Here is a 19460-nt window from a genome sequence, read left to right as displayed (position 1 = left end):
TAACCACTGTTCTGGAAAGACCATACATTCTTTTTTAATTTCAGATTGCAAACAGGATACTCATATGTTTCTCTGGAAAGTCACTGTATTTCGTATTTCTCATCCTGTGTGGTTTTGGGTCTTTCCTATCAGCTTGAAGCTCTTTGACAATCGAATGTGTCAAGTTAAATAATGCTGTCCCGTCCTCCCCCTTTTCAAACAGGGACTTGGGCTCTAGTTACTGAGTTGTTTTTATTTATTTATTTATTTATTTTTGCGGTACGCGGGCCTCTCACTGTTGTGGCCTCTCCCGTTGCGGAGCACAGGCTCCGGACGCGCAGGCTCGGCGGCCATGGCTCACGGGCCCAGCCGCTCCGCGGCATGTGGGATCTTCCCGGACCGGGGCACGAACCCGTGTCCCCTGCGTTGGCAGGTGGACTCTCAACCACTGCACCACCAGGGAAGCCCCTGAGTATTTTTTGAACTTCCTCATTGTCGAATTGTCCCACAGCTCAGTTGTATTTTAAAATGCCATTGCTGATGGCACTGTTTGAGATGCAGTAGCGTTCACTGTGTCTTGGTTAATGTTTACAAATGTCCAATGTCCTTCAAATGCCAGTACATGGCTGTTGTGTGGTTGTTACGATGAAAAAATGTTGCTTTCTGGGGCCATAGTTCTAAGCCCAGGCTGGTGTTTTTGTTTTTAATTCCAAAACTTTCTTTTTTAAGAAAACTTTTTTAACTGGAGTCTAGTTGATTTACAGTGTTGTGCCAATCTCTGCTGTACAGACAAGTGACTCAGTTATACACATATAGACATTCTTTTTTTATATTATTTTTCATTATGGTTTATCACAGGATATTCAATATAGTTCCCTGTGCTCTACAGTAGGACCTTGTTGTTTATCCCGTGCTGGTGTTTACTCCAGTTCCAGTGGCAAATGAGTCTTTAAACATCTTTTTCTATAACAGAAGATCCAAACCAAAGGGAGATAAGAAGTATTTGAACTGGAGGATGTAGGGCAGACCCAGCTTACTGCAGTCAAGGGCCCTTTGCTGCCTCACATGAACAGGAAGGAACTTTGTCCCTCTACAAAGAGCCAGAGGCAAGTGGAAGGCATGCTTGTTAAAACATTGGACATCCACACTGGTGTGACGTCACAGACGTGCAGTCACTGTGTGCAGGAGCCCCAGGCTCAGGGACGCTTAACACTGGGCCCCAACCTGCGGCCCTCGGGTCCTTTCTGTGCGTGACCCCGTGACCTTGTGATGGTCAGCAGTGCTGTGAGCTGAGCTGTGCCGCTGAAGCGCACGGAAGCGGAGGTCATGGAGGTAGGAACTGGCGGGGTTGGGATGCCAGCCTCACAGTCCTGATGCGCTGTTTTCCTGGCCCTATGATCTTCCGCAGGCACCCTGCTGGACCCAGTTTTCCACATCTGGCAGCGGGGCAGGATGAGGTCACGTTGCCTTTGGTCCCTGCACATCGCAGAGGCACAAATACACTGCAACCAACTGTGTCCTCCTGGCCGAGAAAAGTCTTTCCACACTGACCCTGGGGGTTGAGGACCAGTTACATTCCAACCAGTTGGGGCCGTCTCAGGGAGAGCAAGTACGGAAGATTTTAAATGCCACACCGCTGAATCCCAGCACACTGAGAGGGAGGGATGCTCTGGTCAGTCTGCACCACACCTACCTCGCCGGGGTCAGCTAGATTCCGTACTGGACTGCAAAGCCCACTGCCCGGATTTCACCGCAGCCCTCAAGAGTTGAGGTAGGTGTGGGACAGCAGTGGAACACGACCCAGTAAGTGACGTTGGGGCCCTGGATTAGGTCAAAGATGGCAGACACCTCCCCCGTGACGGACGGCCCACCCCTGATCCCAGCACTGCTGCTACCAGGAAGGTGGTCTTACCAGGCTGGTCCAGGAAGCCACAAGCCACTGACCCCAGGAAGCTTAGGAGAAGTATCCCTGGCTTCCCTATACAATACCCAAAGCCCCGCTGTACTTTGGCTATGGAAACACAATCTTAAAAAGAAAGCAACTGGACTCCCGCAGTATATGTTTTTATCATTCCATGACGCTGTCCGGGGCCGGGGTCCAGCAGACCTCCCAGGAGTCGGCCTCCGCCCGCCCGCTCCCTCCCCGCGGCCCGAGCCCCGACTCGGGGGAGGTGACCTCCGGGTCGGAGGTCTTCCGGGCGGGGGTCAGGGCCCCAGCGTGCTGGCTCTGCGAGGCCCGCGGGACCAAGCCAGAAAGCAAGGGCTCCCGTCCACTCGCTGAGCGCTCCTCCACCCCTTTAGGGTCAAGGTCGCGTAGCACCCCTCCCAACCGCGCAAGCGCACTGAGCCTCAGCGGCCCCCCCCCCCCCCGCCCCCACCGCGGCCCGCCCCCTTCCCGCCGTGCAGGCGCACTGACCGCGCGCCGGGAGGCGGGACCGCGAGCGGCGCGGGGCGGGCCCCCGTTCCGCACTGGCCCGTCCGCCGCCCCGCCCGCCTCCGGCGCGCGGCCCTTCCGGGCGGAGGCGCCTGGCCGGGGTCCGAGGTGCTGCGCGTCCGGCAGACGAGGACGACGACCGACTGGCGGGGTCGCAGGCGCCATGGCGTCCGGCAGGGTCCGCGGGCCGACTCCGCGCTGGGGACTGGCCGTCGGCGGCGCCGCGCTGTTCCTGCTGCTTCTCCCGGCGGCCGCCGCGCAGGGTGAGGGCAGCCGGCGGGCTCGGGGGCGGAGGGGCGGGGGTGCGGGGCGGGGTCGCGGCGGAGGGGGAGGCCTGGGGGGAGCGCGGTGTCGGGGTCATGGGGCGCGGAGGGCCGGGGGTCGCAGCCGCTCTGGGTCGCTGCTCCGGGCCCGCGCCGTCTGCGGCCGGGGGGCCACCCGAGTGTCGGTTCGCAGCCTGGGGCGGCGGGGCTCGGGGACGGCGGCGGGCCGGCCCTTTGTCCTGGCTCAGCATGCGGGGTGGTCCGGGACCGCGGCGTCGGCCTGGCCGAGCGCAGCGGCGCCACGACCCTCGGAAAGAGCCGTCTCGGGTGTGGACTCGGGGTCGAAAGCAGAGCTGGGGAGCTCGCTTGTCCCACAGCGGGTCGGCGGCCGGGGTCCAGGGGCCGGGCCCTTGTGCGGGCGCGGCTGGTGTGTTGGGGGCCCTGCTCGCTTCGAGGAGGCCTGTATGTGGCCCCTACACCCGCCACCGTGCGGAGTAGGCCCCTCCGAGGAGCTCCAGGGAGAGCGGCCGGTGCTTGGGCTGAGCCCGCCCTGCCGCTGGTTCCTGGGCTCTGCAGGCCCGCGCTGCGTGGGCAGGTGGGCGGCCTTGCTAGGCGATCCCCGCTGTCCTCAGTAACTAACTACCTGTGCCAGGTGCCGGGCCCACGGTGGTGACCGGCAAGTGGAGGCGACGAGTTCCTGGGGGGCCCGACCAGGAAACGGCAGTTAAGAGTCAGGGGGTGGTGGTGAGGGGAGTGCGTGACCTAAGGGCCCAGCAGTTCCAGAAGCGCTGATGCTGGAGGGTGGCTTCCTGTAGGTGGTCTGCAGGCTGCTGGGGATCTTGGGAGCGTTTGATCTGGCTGCTGTGTGGCATCCCCGCGTGGTCGCTAGTGTGGGGAATCGAGCCTCGGGCCGGTGGCCTAACCGACCTGGGTCAGCCTGAGGGGCCAGGGGTTTTCTCAGCGCCAGTTAGCTGCGGCTTCCTTACCTTCTGTTTAGCACAGCAAAGCACCTTTCCTCTCTGTGACCTCATGGGGTGTCGGTTCCAGGGCAGGACTACTTGAGTTTTTTCTCATCGCCTTCTAGGCGTACTTGTGTGTACGTTTGTGATACTATTCGTTAATGCAGAGTCGAGGGACACAGAATAGGGAACTTGCGGCCCAGATGGATTGTTCAGCACAAATGTGGTGTGACTGCTTTTCTACCAAACTGGGTGGCTGAGAGCCAAGAGTCCTCAGTCGCCCGAGAACCTCTCCTTGGTGGCCCCTGGGTGTGCATTGTTAAAGTGAGTGTGTCAGGAAGCGCCCCAGGTGTGTTTGACTGCCAGCTTTTCACCCTGCCCTAGCCCTGGACTTAAGGGCAGAGACTCCTGTGGGTTGAGTGGGCCTGTCCTGTGACAGTTTGGGAGTGAAACTGGACTCTAATCCTAGTATTTCAGGAGAAAAGTGGCTCTTCTTCTAGCCACACTGAGACCGGGCTTGCTGTGAGACTTTACCACTTGTCATGCTGTAGGAATGTGACTACACTATTTAAGAGGCTTTGTTTTCCTCGCAAGGATGCTGTGTGTATTAGGAAAAATCACTCTAGAGAAACAGAACCAACAGGATATACGTAGCTATAGAGAAAGAGTTATTATGAGGGACTGGATCACGTGACTGAGGGGCCGAGGAGCCCCATGAGCTGCCGTCTGCTTTCCGGGAGAGCTGGCGTGTAGCGCAGGCCACACCTCAAGGCCAGGCAGTGGGGAGCCCGGGGGATACGGCCCAGTCTACGCCTGAAGGCCCAAGGGCAGGGGGAGGTGGGCGTCTCCGCTCTCACACAAAGAGCAGACACCTCCTTCCTTGCCTTTCTGTTCTGTTCGGGCCCTCAATTGGTTAGGTCATGGCCACCCACCTTGGAGAGGGCCGGGTGCTTTCATCCGTCCACCAACTCACGCTCGTCTCTTCTGGAAACACCCTCACGGACACTACCAGAAACAGTGTTTTGGGAATTCCCTGGCAGTCTAGTGGTTAGGACTCTGCGCTTCCATCCCTGGTTGGGGAACTAAGATCCTGCAAGCTGCACGGCAAGGCCACAAAAAAAAAAAAAAAAAGAAAAAAAGAAAAAAAATCTTAAAAAAAGAAAGAAAGAAACAAAGTGTTTTAGCAGCTCTCTGGGCATCCCTTAGCCCAGTCAATCTGACAGATGAAATTAACCATCACGGCGTGTGACTTCAGAGCATCATACCGGTCCAGACACAGCCATGTCTAGCGTCTGCCTTTACTGTGCGCTTGGGTGGGGGGGAGACGTTAGGAACCGACAAGGTGTTGAAGATCTTCAGAGGGAAGTTCATTGAATTAAAGAAGTTTCATGGGCTTTGGACCCCGCTCTAATTGGGTGTGGGGTCAGGCTCCACCCCAGAGTTTCACCTTTACATCTAGAGGGAAGGCAGCCCCTAAAGGAACCTCAGTCTTGTCCTAAACAGAGGGGTCTGGAGGAGCTGGTGGTGGCCGGGGTAGCTGGGGGTGGGGGCTCCTTACAGCGGTCTTGCTGCAGAGAACGGGGGCTTCCAGGCAGGTTGCGGGGCATGGGGTGTGTGCACGGGTCCGAGCCCTTGCCCTCTGCCCTCCTCACTCCCCCTTTTCTGCTGAGGCGGTGGGACAGCCAGGACTTTTTGTCTAGGTGAGCTTTCTGCCTCGTTTCTCACGTGAAATTGACAGTGCGGGCACTCTGTGCCCCGTCACCGTGCGGCATGGCCATAGTGCCCGGTTCTGGGGCTTTTCCACTGCTGAGGGCACTGCTGAGTGCAGGCCGCCCTCTGGCCTGTTGCGTTCCGCGGTAAATATACTGACTCACTTCCTTGTCTCTTTAAAACGTCCCTCTTTACACACACTAGCGTGCCCTTTTGTGCTTAAGCAGTGCTCAGATGCATCGTGGGTTAGTGTGTCCTGAGAACCTTTTTTTTCTTTAACTTAGTTTCCCAAGAGCATGAGACAAGGTTCTCTAGTCATTGGTAAGGCGAGTCCAAGCTGAAGAGTCCCGGCCACGGGCCTTCCGAAGTCAGGACAGTGACATTCAGCGTTAGCCCTCGGACACTCAGGCCAGATGTGTACATGCCTCTGGCTTTCAGCACGAAGTTTTCTGTTTCTGGGATGAGATGAGATGCAGTGAGTGACTGCTGACGCCCCGTCCCTGAAGCAGCTGCAAATGGTTAATGGATTTCCCTGTCACTACGAAAAGCACCCTGGGGTTTTCAAGGGCGAGGAGGGAACTACCTTGTCTCGGCTCTGACCTGACTTTGGGAGGGCTGTTGAACCTTGGCGTTCCCGGCCTCTCTGTTGACTCATCTGGCGTGTGACCCAGAGAGCCCAGGGTGGACCGGTTTATGGTGTGTATCTTGGAGCCGATGTCGGTTAGGTTAGTTCACGCAAGGCCAGTTATCACACAGACCTTTAAATTGGAGAGGCGTGAGAAAAAGTTCCCATGCTTTAGCACCTGCTGCCTGGGGCCTCTCTCACAGTGCTTCAGAAGGACTGGGTGTGGTAGGCGCCTTGCGGTCCCCGCCATACCTCCCTGCCCAGCGCTTTAGCAGAAAAAGTTGAAGGAATGACTGGTACAGTGAACTCCTGAGTCCCTTTCTGTTCTTCCAGCCTTTGCCATATTTGCTTTGCTGCTCCTTGTCTGTGTCTGCTTGCTTCTGTTTCTTTTGGCCGTGCCTGGCGGCCTGTGGGATCTTCCTTCCCTGACCAGGGATTGAACCCGGGCCACTGCAGTGAAAGCGCTGAGTCTTAACCAGTGGACCACCAGGGAAGTCACTGCCTGTTACTCTTGTCACCAAACCGTTTGAGAGCAAGTTGTGATGTGGCCATTTACCCTAAATTCACCAGGGTGCATCTCCTGAGAAGGGCGTAGCCGGAACGTGACGGTCAGGGCTGCACAGTGACCGTGGGTACGATCCCGGACCCTTGATTTAACACACGACTGTACACACAGATCACCAGTTACCTCAGTAGCGTCCTCGGTCCTCTGACCCCGGCTGGCATGTTGCTTTTAGGTGTCATGTCTCTCATCCTCTGTTCCCCTGGAATAGCTCCTCAGCCTGTCCTTGTGCTCAGATGCCCTTTGTGGTCCGGGCTGGTTTCCTCTGATTTGATTCGGGTGCATCTGGGGAGGATTCGGCCACTGGGTGCCTGTCCTTCCCGCGCCCTCAGAGGCACCTGCTGTCACTTGGTGCCGCTGTCCTGTCACAGGTTGTCTTGGTGATATCTCCGATCACTTTTCAGGTGCCATTTTCTATTCACAGGTATAATTAAACCGGGGCGGGGGGTGCTCTGACACCGTACGTAACATCTTGTCCCTCCGCAGACGGCACAGTGGTCTTGGTGTCCCTGTTTCCTGTGACGGAGACTCCTGGCTAGTTGTCCTTCCCTGTGTTTATTCTGTGTCCGTGTGAAATCATGGGCGTTCAGGAGGTGAGGGTCCATTACTGTCGTTCACTCTGATGTTAAGTTGTGCCACTTTGGCAAGGAGGACCCCCTCCACGCTGGCTTCTGGGTCCTTGTGCCACTTTCTGGCTTTGCAAGCTGTCCGAGGCCGGTGTTGTCCTTTCTCTGCCCGTTTCCTTTTAGCGGGGACAGTGGCTGGAGACCAGAGACCTGGCAACATGTGTGCCGTCCTCTCTCAGCCCCTTGGTGGACAGAACTGCGAGTCCGGCTTGTGAGTGAAACCGTCCTCGGGGCTGTTCCCTCCTGCCGGTCCACAGGGCCCCGGGGCCCCTCTCGGCAGTACTCTGAGAAGTGGAGGTATTTCAGGGGCCGCCAACTGGCTCCTCCTTCCTGGGGCTGAGGGAGTAAAGCAGTGTAGGATCGGCTTGAACACGAACCAAGCAGCACGCCACTAGAGGCTCTGAGGAGGGCACTGCTCCATAATGCCTGCCGTAGGATGGTGTGTTGTGACAGAAGGAGCTTTCACTTCAGATAAAAGAGGATTTTGGTTTTTAAAAATGGAGCGTAGAAGGCTGTTGAACAGAAGAGCTCTCCAGCTATTTCACAGCAGCAGCAAACACGAAGACAGTTGTAAGCTAAAGCTAAAGCTCTTTCGCCCTGCATTTTATTAGGAAAACCTTGGAAAGTTGAGGGGAGTTGGGAGACCTGGGCAGTGAGCGGCCCTCCGCCCACCACCAGGTCTGTCGCGTTTTGAAGTTACAGCCGCGCATGCCCCCACCTCCTCCCCGTGCACCTCATCACTAAGAGCTCAGCGTTCGTCTCCTTCTTTTGAGATCAAGTTTACATACAGTGAAGTGCAGGAATCCTACGTGTGCCATCCAGTGAGTTACACCTGTGAGACCCTGACCTCCTGCAAGCCTCAGAACAGGCCTCTCCAGGAGCTTGGGGCCCCACCCGGCCCCCGAAGATGAGTCTCACCCATCCCCGAGCCCTGCGCTGCGGGCCTTTGCGGGAGGCTTCCCCCAACACACGTGATTTGTAGAGTCATCATGTGTGACGTAGACTTCTTTTTAGGGCTGAAGAATGTCCCACTGTAGGACTGGACCAGTTTCCCTGTCCATCCTCCAACGACCTCTGTCCCCTTGCCCCTTGGGTACAGCGTGTTAGGAGGAGGTGGTCCCGGGGAGGGTTGGGTCCTCCATCCAGGTAGGAGGAGCAGGCCACGCAGAGGCCCTGGCCAGGGAGCCACCTGGCAGCTCTCAGGACCAGTGGGGAGGCCGAGGGGCATGCGGGGCACCTGGACATCTGGGCCATTCTCAGCTCTCAGCTGTTCCTATACATAAAGTTGCCATCAGCCCCCTGTGCATGTCTCCCTATGCAGGTGTCCCTGTGCACGTGTGTTCTGGTTTGTCTTGGGTACGAGACTGAGAGTGGAATTGCCGAGTCTCGGAGGAGCACGTGTTTGTTTTTGAGCCGCTGAGCCCGCCCGCCCCGTCCTCACACCATTAGCATCGTCAGTCTTTGTAATGCAGCCGTTCTGGTGGGTGTGAAGTGGGCCCTGACTGCGATTCTCACGTGCCTTTCCTGGTGGCTGATGGGATGTGCTCAGGCCTCTTCCAAGTGTGTGCGTGTCTTAAGGGGCGGTGTGGGGTGAAGAGCAGCTGCTTGATGGTGGATTGGAATCCTTTATTTGTACACCAGCTCTTCACTTCTGCTTAGCTTGGGTTCCAGAGCTGTCAGCTGCTCGGGGTTTGAGCCCTTCCCGTAGCACCTGTGTGGTGAAGAGTGCCCGGGGGTGCAGGGGGTGCTCCGCAGGGTTGGGACCGCCGAGGGGGCCACGGCCTGGCTTGAGTCTGGCCTGGCATCGCTGTGGCCTCTGGTTCCAGGGCGTCTGCTGACTAGACAGTCAGTGGTGTGCGACCATGCAGGTGAGACGCCGGGGGCTGGCCTTGCTGGGCGGCACCGTCTTCTCTCCCAGGAGACCCCTGGGGTCAGGACCACACGTGTGCTGCTTGTGTGTCCTGCCAGGGCCCTGCTTGTAGAGGCCCAGTCTGCGTGCCTTGAAGGCTTGGCGCGGGAGGGGCCGTGTGTTCCGGGCTCTGAGCGTCACTCGCCCCCCCCTCCCCACGTTGACCCCACAGCATTCTCAGTGATGTTTGTTCTTTCCCCTGCAGGTTGTTCTCAGAACACAAACAGAACCTGTGAAGAGTGCCTGAAGAATGTCTCTGTAAGTAGCACAGGGTCAGGTCAGCATGTGATCCAGGAGCAGACCCGCTGCCTCTGAGTCCAGGGCCGCTTGTGTGTGTTCCGGGTTCTGTGGTCTGGGGTTTGTGGAGGTATTTTTCATGACGGCTCTTAACAGCCTTTCTCAGGCATATTAAACCGTCTTGTGGGAGCTGCACGTGCCACTTGAGTGTTGCTCACATGCTACTGCCACTCCTGACATAAAGCACGTAAGTTTCACACAGCCCGGAACTTGTGTGAGCTCCTGGGGCCCGCAGGCGTGAGCAGAGTTGCCCGGCAGCAGGGTGGGGGCCGGGGAGGCGGGAGCACGTTTAGCCCCTCGTCTGCGACTGTTGACCTGTGCCCAGGGCTTTCCCACGGGGCTCACTCCACCTTGGAGGCCTCTTGTCTTACAGACGGACCCCGAGCCCTCCCGGCCCCCGCCGGGCTCTCGCAGTGCTGAGGGGGCCTCGAGCTGGAGTGTCCGTGCTCGCCCTCCTTGTGTGGGGTTGGGGGGTGCCCAGACCACAGCGGGGTGCACACCTCCTCTGAAGGCCTGACCCCCACTCTGAACCCAGACAGGTGAGGTTAGAAGTGCAGATGAAAGCCAGGGCAGACCCCGCTGCGTGCGAATCCTTTATGCACACGGGCTTCTGGAAGGATCTGCTGGCACCCTTGCGTTGTTCACCACGTGCGTGTACCTCATTAATCTAAAAAACAAGAGTGACAAACAGCCACGACACCACCACAAAGAGAACTTATCGTCCTAGTGAGCTCGTATGGCTTTCGGTAAAACCGTCATGTAAAAATGGAAAATTAGGTGTTTAAAACTGGAGCTGTTTGAAAATGGTGGATTTCCCAGAAATTGTTAAGCCAGGAAAGAACCACTGAAATGGAAGGTATTCTGAAACGGCCAAAATGAAGAGGGCCTCCCTGCTCTTTGTCATTTTGAACACAAGACACCAAAGTGGACACTGTGTCAGTGGCCCTGGGACCCCAGGTTTCACTAAAACATTTTTCTGTAACAGATTTTCACCCTAACTTGGGACCAAAACATACCATGTCTTTCCATCCTGTTAAAACTTCAAAGAAAAAAAACTTAGTAAAATCTTTACCTTCAAGCTTGAAAATATCCTGAACGTCCTGACCTGGGCGGGTTGTTAGGTTGACCCAAACCTCACATCTGTGCCAGTGCCTGCCCGGCTCTGGGCCCCTCGGCTGGTGTGCTGGCCAGGTCTCTGCCGTGCATTCCAGGGGCTCGGGCACACCTGCCAGGTTTTCTCCAGCTCTGCGGTTCTGGACAGATGCCCTTGTGCTTTAGTTGAATCATCTTTAAGACAGCCAGCAATAAGACAGACCGCTTGGTTCAGTCCTAGGGATCAAATTAGCATCTTTACAGGGTGATAACTGTGGACGGACACCACTCCAACCATGCCTGGCTCGGTCCCTCCTGCAGGCGGCTGACGCCTGGATGCTCTGGGTGTTAGAAGGTGGTGCCTCGGAAGGGAGGGCAGCATCCGGGCGAGGGGAGCAGGCCATGCAGAGGCCCCGGGCGGGGACCAGCAAGGAGGCCGCGAGGCCGGCAGGGCGCCTGGTGGAAGGGGTTTGAGTGAGGAGGGCCTTGGTGGGTTGGCGGCGTTGAGCCAGTGTTGGGAAGGGGGCCGAGGGGGGACAGCAGTGTGGCTGGCGGGGCTGGCGCAGGTCGGACCCTGGCCCGTCTGCCCTTCAGCATTTACGCGTCTGATGCCCTGTCATCGCCTCTTGCAGTGTCTTTGGTGCAACACTGACAAGGCGTGCTTGGACTACCCGGTGACCAAAATCCTGCCGCCCAGCTCTCTCTGCAAGCTGAGCTCTGCGCGCTGGGGCGTGTGCTGGGGTAAGTCGCTGTTCTCATTGGCTTCTTGCAAAACCAGTGCCATTTTGAAAATTCTGGTTGTGCTCAGGTAATGTAAGCTGCCAGGAGTGGGGAGGTGGGGGAGGCCGGTGAGAGCGGTGGCGTCTGGGAAAGTGGCCGGCCCGGGTCTGGAGGCTGCCCTGAAGGCTACGGCCTTGGCTCTGCTCTGCAGGCATCTCCCCACGTCCCGGGGCCATGCGGGTGGCGTGTCAGCACCTGTCTCAGTGTCGTACCCTAACCCGTACCCTAACCCTAATGCGTTGTCGTACCCTAACCTGCACCCTAAACCGTGCCCGTTCCCTAACCCTAACCCTTACCCGAAGCCTTACCCTAGCCCGTACCCTAACCCTAACCTGTACCCTAACACGTACGCTGACCCTAAACTGTTGTCGTACCCTAACCTGTACCCTAAACCGTGCCCGTTCCCTAACCCTAACTCTAACCCTAACCCTAACCCTTACCGGAAGCCTTACCCTAGCCCGTACCCTAACCCTAACCCGTACCCTAACACGTACGCTGACCCTAAACCGTTGTCGTACCCTAACCTGTACCCTAAACCTTGCCCGTTCCCTAACCCTAACTCTAACCCTAACCCTAACCCTGCCCCTGCTCTTTCTCCAAGGGAAGTGATCCCTAGGTGAGACCCAGGTTGTTTCCTAGGTGGCCTTTTAAGTTGGTTTGTGGTGTGTGTTGCCACATGGAGCTCATTTTTATGACCTGGGCTTATTAATCCTTCCTTTATGGCTTCAGGTTTGGGGCCATTGGGAGGCCGCCTGGCTACAGGTCATAGGAGCCAGTGTTCTTGCAGAGAATTGTGAGGATCTGTTTTATCTGTCTTTTTTCTAATTGATTTCCATCTCAGAATCTGTCAGCCTCCGTCTGAAATGACTCACTTCTGATTTCACCAGCTGAAACCCAGGGAACCCAGAAGTTTGTGTCTGTGGGAGTGTGTGTGTATGGGTGCGTGTACATGTGCAGGCACACCCGTCACGTCCTCCCAGCTGGGCATTCCCTCTGCTGCCCTCACTCCAGAAAGGCTCCTTGGGCCACACGGCCATCTGCTTCCATGTTGGCGGCCGCCTCCTCCGTGGAACCTTCCCTCCCCGTCTGTTCCGCAGAGATGGCTCCCGCACCAGGGAACCAACCATCAGCATCTGGGACCTTAACTGTTAAAATGCTTTTAAACTGAAGCGTGACTCTAACACAGTGCACACGTGGCCCTCGCTCCCTCTCTCCGGGCCCTGGACTCCAGAGGACACGCACACGTACACACGTGCAAGTACAGACACATGCGTGCACACATGCATGTACACTTGTGCATATACAAATGCCCGTGTACTCAGTGAATTTTCACGTGAGTCTGCAGGTTATCGCCACTCAGCAAGACACACGGACCACGTCCAGCGCTCGCCTATCCCTTAGGACACCGTGGGCGACCGCTCCGGGGCACTGGTGGACACTGGGCTGTGTGCGGGCTGCCGTGTGCTGCCGCGTGGGCTGGACACAGACACCCACCCGCCCTGGGCGGGCGCTCAGGCGCACACCGCTGACTGGCACCCCTTCCACGTCTAGCCTTAGGTGGTGGGCCACACGGTTCTCAAGCGTGGCTGCCCCAGTTGATGCCGCTCCAGGCAGCATCGGGGCACAGGGGCTCACGGGGGGTGAGCAGGGGCGCTGGGGGGCAGACTTTGTAGTCACAGGAGGGTGCGGTACCCACAGTTCCTGAGAGAAGGTGCGTTGTCCTTGTCGGGTTTATTCCTCGGGCCTGCAGGGAGCTGGAGCCTCATCCACGGGAGCCGAGCGGGTGGGGCCTTGCGGTCCACCCCGTCGGGGCAGCACCTCACACTAACTCAGCCCTGAGCCACAGGTGCTTTTATTCTTACAAGTAACTGTAGAATCATCTCAACCAGTTCTAGGCAAAATTGGGGTTGTGATTGTAACGACCTTAAATATATACGTTCAGGGGACTTCCATGGTGGTTCAGTGGTTAAGACTCTGCACTTCTGCTGCAGGGGACCTGGGTTCAATCCCTGGTCGGGGAACTAAGATCCCACATGCTGCACAGCTCGGCCAAAAAACAAACAAAAACACACACACGTTCAGTTGGAGAACAGCAAGATCTTTACCGTTTGAACCCTCATCTGGGAACAGGTGTCTCTCTCTGTTCAGGTCTAGTACGTCCTAGAGTAGATTTCTCGGAAATAAGCCCATAGTTTAGTTTCCCATCATGGTGGAATTTCTGTTTCTGTTTTATGACTGGGTTTAGCTGCTAATCAGAAAAGCTCTTGTGGGGGTAGGTGTATTTTAGAGCCAGCTGTCTTATTGGTCTCACGGGTTTTTGTTTTTTCTTGGTTTCTTTTAAATTTTATTTTATTTATTTATTTTGGTGGCACTGGGTCTTAGTTGTGGCAGGCAGACTCCTTAGTTGTGGCTCACTGGCCTCTTAGTTGTGGCACGTGGGCTCCTTAGTTGTGGCTCGCAGGCTCCAGAGTTGTGGCATGCAGACTCTTAGCTGCAGCATGTGAGATCTAGTTCCCTGACCAGGAATCAAAACCACATCCCCTGCATTGGGAGGTGGATTCTTAACCACTGTGCCACCAGGAAAGTCCCTCGTCGGTTTTTGTTTTTTTTTTTTTTTTTTTTTTTGCGGTACGCGAGCCTCTCACTGTTGTGGCCTCTCCCATTGCGGAGCACAGGCTCCGGACGCAGAGGCTCAGCGGCCATGGCTCACAGGCCCAGCCGCTCCGCGGCACGTGGGATCTTCCCGGACCGGGGCACGAACCCGTGTCTCCTGCATCGGCAGGCGGACTCTCAACCACTGCGCCACCAGGGAAGCCCCCCTCGTCGGTTTTTAAAGTTGATTTTTCTCGGGACTTCCCTGGTGGCACAGTGGTTGAGAATCCACTTGCCAACATAGGGGACACGGGTTCAATCCCTGGTCCAGCAAGATCCCACATGCAGCGGAGCAACTAATCCTGTGCACCACAACTACTGAGCCTGTGCACCACAACTGCTGAAGCCCATGCGCCTAGATCCCGTGCTCCACAATAAAGAGAAGCCACCACAATGAGAAGCCCGCGCACCACAATGAAGAGTAGCCCCTGCTCGCCGCAACTAGAGAAAGTCCACGTGTAGCGACGAAGACCCAACGCAGCCAAAAATAAATAAAATAAATAAATTTATTTTAAAAAGTAAATAAAAATAAAGTTGATTGTTCTCGAGTTCTCTAGTCAAAAAGTTACGCCACCTGCTTGTGGCAGTCTCCTGTTACTACTGTATCTTGCAATTCTGGCACTTCCAGAACAGGTCAGAGGAGGAAAAACCACATGGTTCAAAGCTCAGAAGGCAGAGCGGGTGCTGTCACGCTGGCATCCTGAGGGGGGCTGGGGGCACCGGGGCACTGGTGTCTCCCTCCCCGACCCGAGGAAGAGCTCTCACCTTCCAGACCCCAGCCCACCCCACCTCCCCCCAACCAAGAGGCCAGTGGCACCCGAGCTTATGAGCTCTGAGCTCTGTGCGGCAGGAGGCTGTCCTGTGATGGTCGCACCGCTGGGCGGGGCGGGGCGGGGCGGTGCTAACTGGAAGGTGTCAGCCTGCCCTGTGATAAGCTCTGGCTTGAATGGAGTGGAAAAGTACCGAGTGACTGGTTTTAATTTGTAAATCCTCAAGAGAAGTTGGAAAGAATTGCAACTTGTTCTGAGTGCGTTTGGTCTGGACAGGAAATACAGTCACCGTTTTCCAGCCCCTGGGCGTTGGCCTGGGCCGCAGCTCCAGCTGGTGCTCTGCCCGCGCGGGCAGACGTGTGTCCTGTTGGCAGCAGATGGGAGGCTCTGGTCTTTGACTTAGATAATCACGGAAGCCGCGTTGGGCTTAGCATCCGATTGCGTGAGCTTGAGTTTCAGGTGTTGTAGCAGCTGAGTGCACTGCGGAGCTTCTCTTTCTTCCTGGTTTTGTTAACTTTTCTCAGGTTGGAAACAGCCTTCCAGCATCAGGTGATGAGAAAAGCTACCTGTTGCTTCAGGTTGATGGAAATGGTGACAGTCACAGAAGCAGGCTGGAGGAAGGCGGGGCGTCGTCGTCAGTCCGTTCCCCCCGCCGAGGAGGGGGCGTGGCCGTGAGCGGGGCCCTGACTGCGCCTTTGCGTTGGCAGTGAACTTCGAGGCCCTGACCATCGCCCTGTCGGTGCTTGGGGGCGCCCTGCTGCTGGGCGTCGCCTGCTGCTGCTGCCTCTGCTGCTGCGGGAGGAGGCGGAGCCGGCGGCCGGACAAGAGCGACGAGAGGGCTGCTCGGGAGCGAGAGGAGCGCCGGGTCCGCCAGGAGGAGCGGTGAGGCCCCGCGACCCGGGGGCGGTTACTCGGTCCCAGCTTTCTCCACGTGGAAAAGTCAGGACCGTGTCGGGCGTCCGAGGGGGCTTCTCGGTGGTGGCGTGGAGGGCGGGAAGCCGCGTGGCAGGAACCTGGCCGGTGGCCACCAGCTGGGACTTCGGGGCTGGGCCCGGCGAGGCCTCTGGAGGCCCGTCCGGTTCTGAGCCCGCGGGGGCTCAGCAGGAGGAAGGCTTCTGCCTGGGGTCTCCTGTCTGTCCGAGGCCACACCGGGCCTTTTGTGTGACTAGTGCTCTGGTGACCGTGCGTCCCAGGTTCCGGAGCCCTTTGGCGTGTGCGCGGGGGGGCTGGGGGCTTGTCAGCCCGCAGCTGCCGGGACGAGGCTCCTGCGAGCTCCTAACCGTCCTCAGAACCAAGCGTAAGATCTTTGCTGATTGGTTCGTTTTCATACGGAAAAAAATGTCTTCAGTCACAGTACGGGGTATTGGAATTGCTTTCCTTGAAATGAAGGGGTCCGTGCTCAGCTCCCTGCCTGTCCCGGTGGGAGCGTGGCTGTGGCCACATCAGAGCCGCCACCACCCGGCTCTGGCTCCCGGAGGCCACGATGGAGTGAAAGGCACAGCCGTTGGAATTACACTGTGGGGACTTCCCTGGCGGCCCAGTGGTTAGAGCTCTGCGCTTCCACTGCAGGGGCCCCAGCTTTGATCCCTGGTCGGGGAGCTAAGATCCCACAAGCCGTGCAGACACACACACACACACACACACACACACACACACGAAATGTACACTGTAATTTGCTGCTGAAAGGGATTTCTGTGTTTTCTAGGAGAGCAGAGATGAAGTCGAGACATGATGAGATCAGGAGGAAATACGGTGAGAATCGCCTGGCTCTGCATTTCTGTCGGCAGGAGCTGGCCTGGCCGTCTTGGCCGCGCCCAGCGCCCGGCGGGCTCTGCTATAGGGTGTGGGCTGCACGGGGAGCAGTGCCTGTAAGACGAGGCCCGCGGGTGCTCTGCCTCTGCCAGCCTTCCTGGCACCTGCTTGCTGGTGAAGTGCTGTTGCCCTTTGCCGCCTTGTGGACTCGTTTGCCCTGCGGTGGGGTGAGTCCCTTACCTGCGGGGCTTTGCCCGCCTTCTCCCTCGTGCTGGAGTTGCTCCCGGCCCGCCTCCTGACCGAGTCGGCAGTAGCCACACTGAGGCCTTGGACCGCTTGTTTCCTGGGAGCTGTGTCCTGGTTCTGTTCTGGGCTTTTGTTCGGTGAGGTTTTCAGTGGGGGGACTATTTTTTCGGTGTTCGAGAGCACTGAGCCTGCTCCTGTGTTTAGCTGGCTCTGTACTGATTTTCAAACCACCGATATCATTGGTGTCTTCTGCTCCCTGGCACTTGGTTTCCAACGAAGTTTGGAAATCATGGAAAGCTTTCTGGCATCTGATTTTAACATGAATGTAAATAAAAGACGAGATGGTTGTGTGCTTGTGTGCGTGTACACACACACACACACACACACACACACACACACACACACACAACATAGCACAGGTAGTGATGGGATCCTGGACCTTTGCTCTGTTCGGCCTGCACGAGGCCTTTTCTGGAACAGTCACGGATTCCCTGTGTTCCTGTCTTGGAGCTGGTCAGTTGCCCTTTAATTGCACTGATAGAATTCTCCTGTGCCCTTTGTGTAAAGCCCTTTGAGTGGCCTGGACTTTGGAAGGAAGCCTCAGCTGTGGGGAACCTTCGAGCTACTGGTGGGAGGGGGAGGGAGGTGCTTGGCCCTATGAACGCCAAATGCACCGCAGACGAAACCGTCTCTTGACGTTAGAAGGCCTTTGGTTTCTTTGTCACAAAGCAGTTTCTGTGTGTTTTCCCTCTAAACTAGAAGTAGAGCCGGAGCTGGGCCTTGACAAGACTGCTAGTATTCGGTATCTGGCACGTGATAGCTTTTTACCCAAAACCAGCTGTGCTCCGCCCCACCCCCAGGCTGAGCGCTTCCCCCCGCAGGCTGAGCTCGCCCTGTTCCTCTGACAGAAGGGCGCTCTCCCCTCCGCCCTTAGCTTTCCCCCCTTGTCCCCCACCCCCCAGAGCCCTGTGGTAAGTAGATGTGTTGCAGGGGCTCCGGATAGCTGCCTGTGCAGTCCAGGTGTTTAAAGAGGGGAGAGGGTGTGTTTCCACGATGCAGAGAGAAAACTCCGAGTCTTTGGGTACTTAGCTCCTTCACAGGTAAACTGACGGTCACCTTCTTTGTGTGGCCTTAATTCTGAAAAGTAATCAGCATTTATAAGAATATCTAAAGTAAGGTGGTTTTGTTTTGTTTTCTTCTGTATAATTTAGCCAACCACTGAGGGAAGAAACGGTGGCTTTAAATTTCTTATTTCCCTTTGAGAGAATTAGCAAACAAGTCTATTTCTTAGGATCTGTGTTTCTTAGAAATATTGTTTCCAATAAATTCCACTTCGGTTTTGAAGTCGCCTGTGGTGTGACTTTCACGAAAAGGTTAAGGGTAGTGTTTGAAGCTGCTCATCGGCATACCCATCTTCCTTTTGACCTCAGCAAATCTTCACATAAGACACCATGTGTTGCTTTCTGACCCTCGTTTCCTGTTGGCTGAGTGCATTTCTAATCAGGCCCGTTTTGCTTTCAGGTTTGTTTAGAGAAGAAAACCCATATGCTAGATTCGAGAACAACTGAGACGCACTTCGTGGCACGGCAAGAGGTCTCCACGCCTTTCCTCGGGCTGTGAGTCAGCAGGGACCCGCTGCCCCGTCCGCCTCTGACCCTGGGGAGGGAAGCTGCCCTCCAGGCCCAGGCCTGGGAGCTTCTGTTCTCTCTTCTCCGATTTCTGTATTTAGTCACTTGAGACATTAAGACTGTCAGGGCTTTTCTGTTGTTCATTCGGGGAGGGAACTGCACGTCCCTGGCCTCTGCTCCGTCTGCGAGCCAGTGCAGACCATCTCCCTGCTTCCGGGCCCGCGCAGCTCCATGCGCAGGAAGTGGGGCGTCTGCAGTCCGTCTTGGAGCCACCCCCCAGCCCCTGTCATTTCCCCAGAAAAGCACAGACGACTTGCCGTTGACATCAGGGTACAGGACGCAGTTGGACGAGGGTTTGCTTTCTGACCTTGACTATACTGAATAGCACTGAGCGGTAGTTTAACTCACCTTGTGTCTTTTTTTCTTTTTTTAAGAATTCTTGGATTTTATTCTCCCACCAAAAAGCTTTACTGTCAAAGTTCAGGCCACTTATGGGATGATTTTTTAGTGTGTCTCTTTACTGGAACATCAAGATATTTTTCCAGTAAAAGTTCGAATTATAAAACCTCTCTGAAGGGCAGTAGTCGGTCAGGTGCTGGTGTGTGGCTGGCGTGTCTAAGAGGCTCCGCCTGCCTTTCCCGCCCCGCTGACCACAGGCCTCAGGCCCCAGGGGCGGAGTCTCCTGAATCAGACCTGCCCTGCCATCTGCAATGGTCACCTAGGGCTCTTGGGTGACCACAGGTCTGCCCCCGGCGGGCAGGGGCCTGCACTGGCCAGGCTCCGCGGGGCCGCTGATGGAATCTGCACGCACGACAGACGCTGGTGGCTGTCCTGCTTGGCCGACAACCTGAGCTCCGGCCTCTGCTCCTTTGTCTCGGCCGTGTTCTGGGAACTTCCTTCCGTGGCCACACGTGGTGGTTCCTTTTCTTCCAGATCAAGACGCGTGACTGCAGTAAATGGTCTGAGTGCTTCCTGGCAGGGACAGCAGACCGTGGAGTCACCGTGAACAGCCTTTCTTAAATCTGAAAATAGTCCTAGTTGCCAAATTGCTTTGAATGTGAAAACCATTGAGCTTTGGGGAGGCGGGTGAGCGAGCACGTGAGGTGAGTCCGTGCGGACCCAGCGATCAAAGGACGTGTCATCAGACGGCTGCACGTGCCTTGTTAGCTACACAGA

At 56.6% G+C, this 19460-nt stretch overlaps 1 protein-coding gene across 1 annotated transcript; it reads left to right on the top strand.

The window, feature by feature from the left end:
- Window positions 1–2576: 2576 nt before the first annotated feature.
- On the top strand, window positions 2577–18224 carry PTTG1IP (PTTG1 interacting protein). Its single transcript, XM_065876949.1, has 6 exons — window positions 2577–2676; window positions 9273–9325; window positions 11089–11197; window positions 15366–15540; window positions 16364–16410; window positions 18178–18224. Exons 1-6 carry the CDS (start codon window positions 2577–2579, stop codon window positions 18222–18224), a joined length of 531 nt encoding a protein of 176 aa, XP_065733021.1.
- Window positions 18225–19460: the final 1236 nt, after the last annotated feature.

The sequence above is a fragment of the Phocoena phocoena genome, chromosome 4 (assembly GCF_963924675.1).
Source record: "Phocoena phocoena chromosome 4, mPhoPho1.1, whole genome shotgun sequence".
Lineage (NCBI taxonomy): Eukaryota > Metazoa > Chordata > Mammalia > Artiodactyla > Phocoenidae > Phocoena > Phocoena phocoena.
This window is presented reverse-complemented; position numbering and strand designations above follow the sequence as displayed.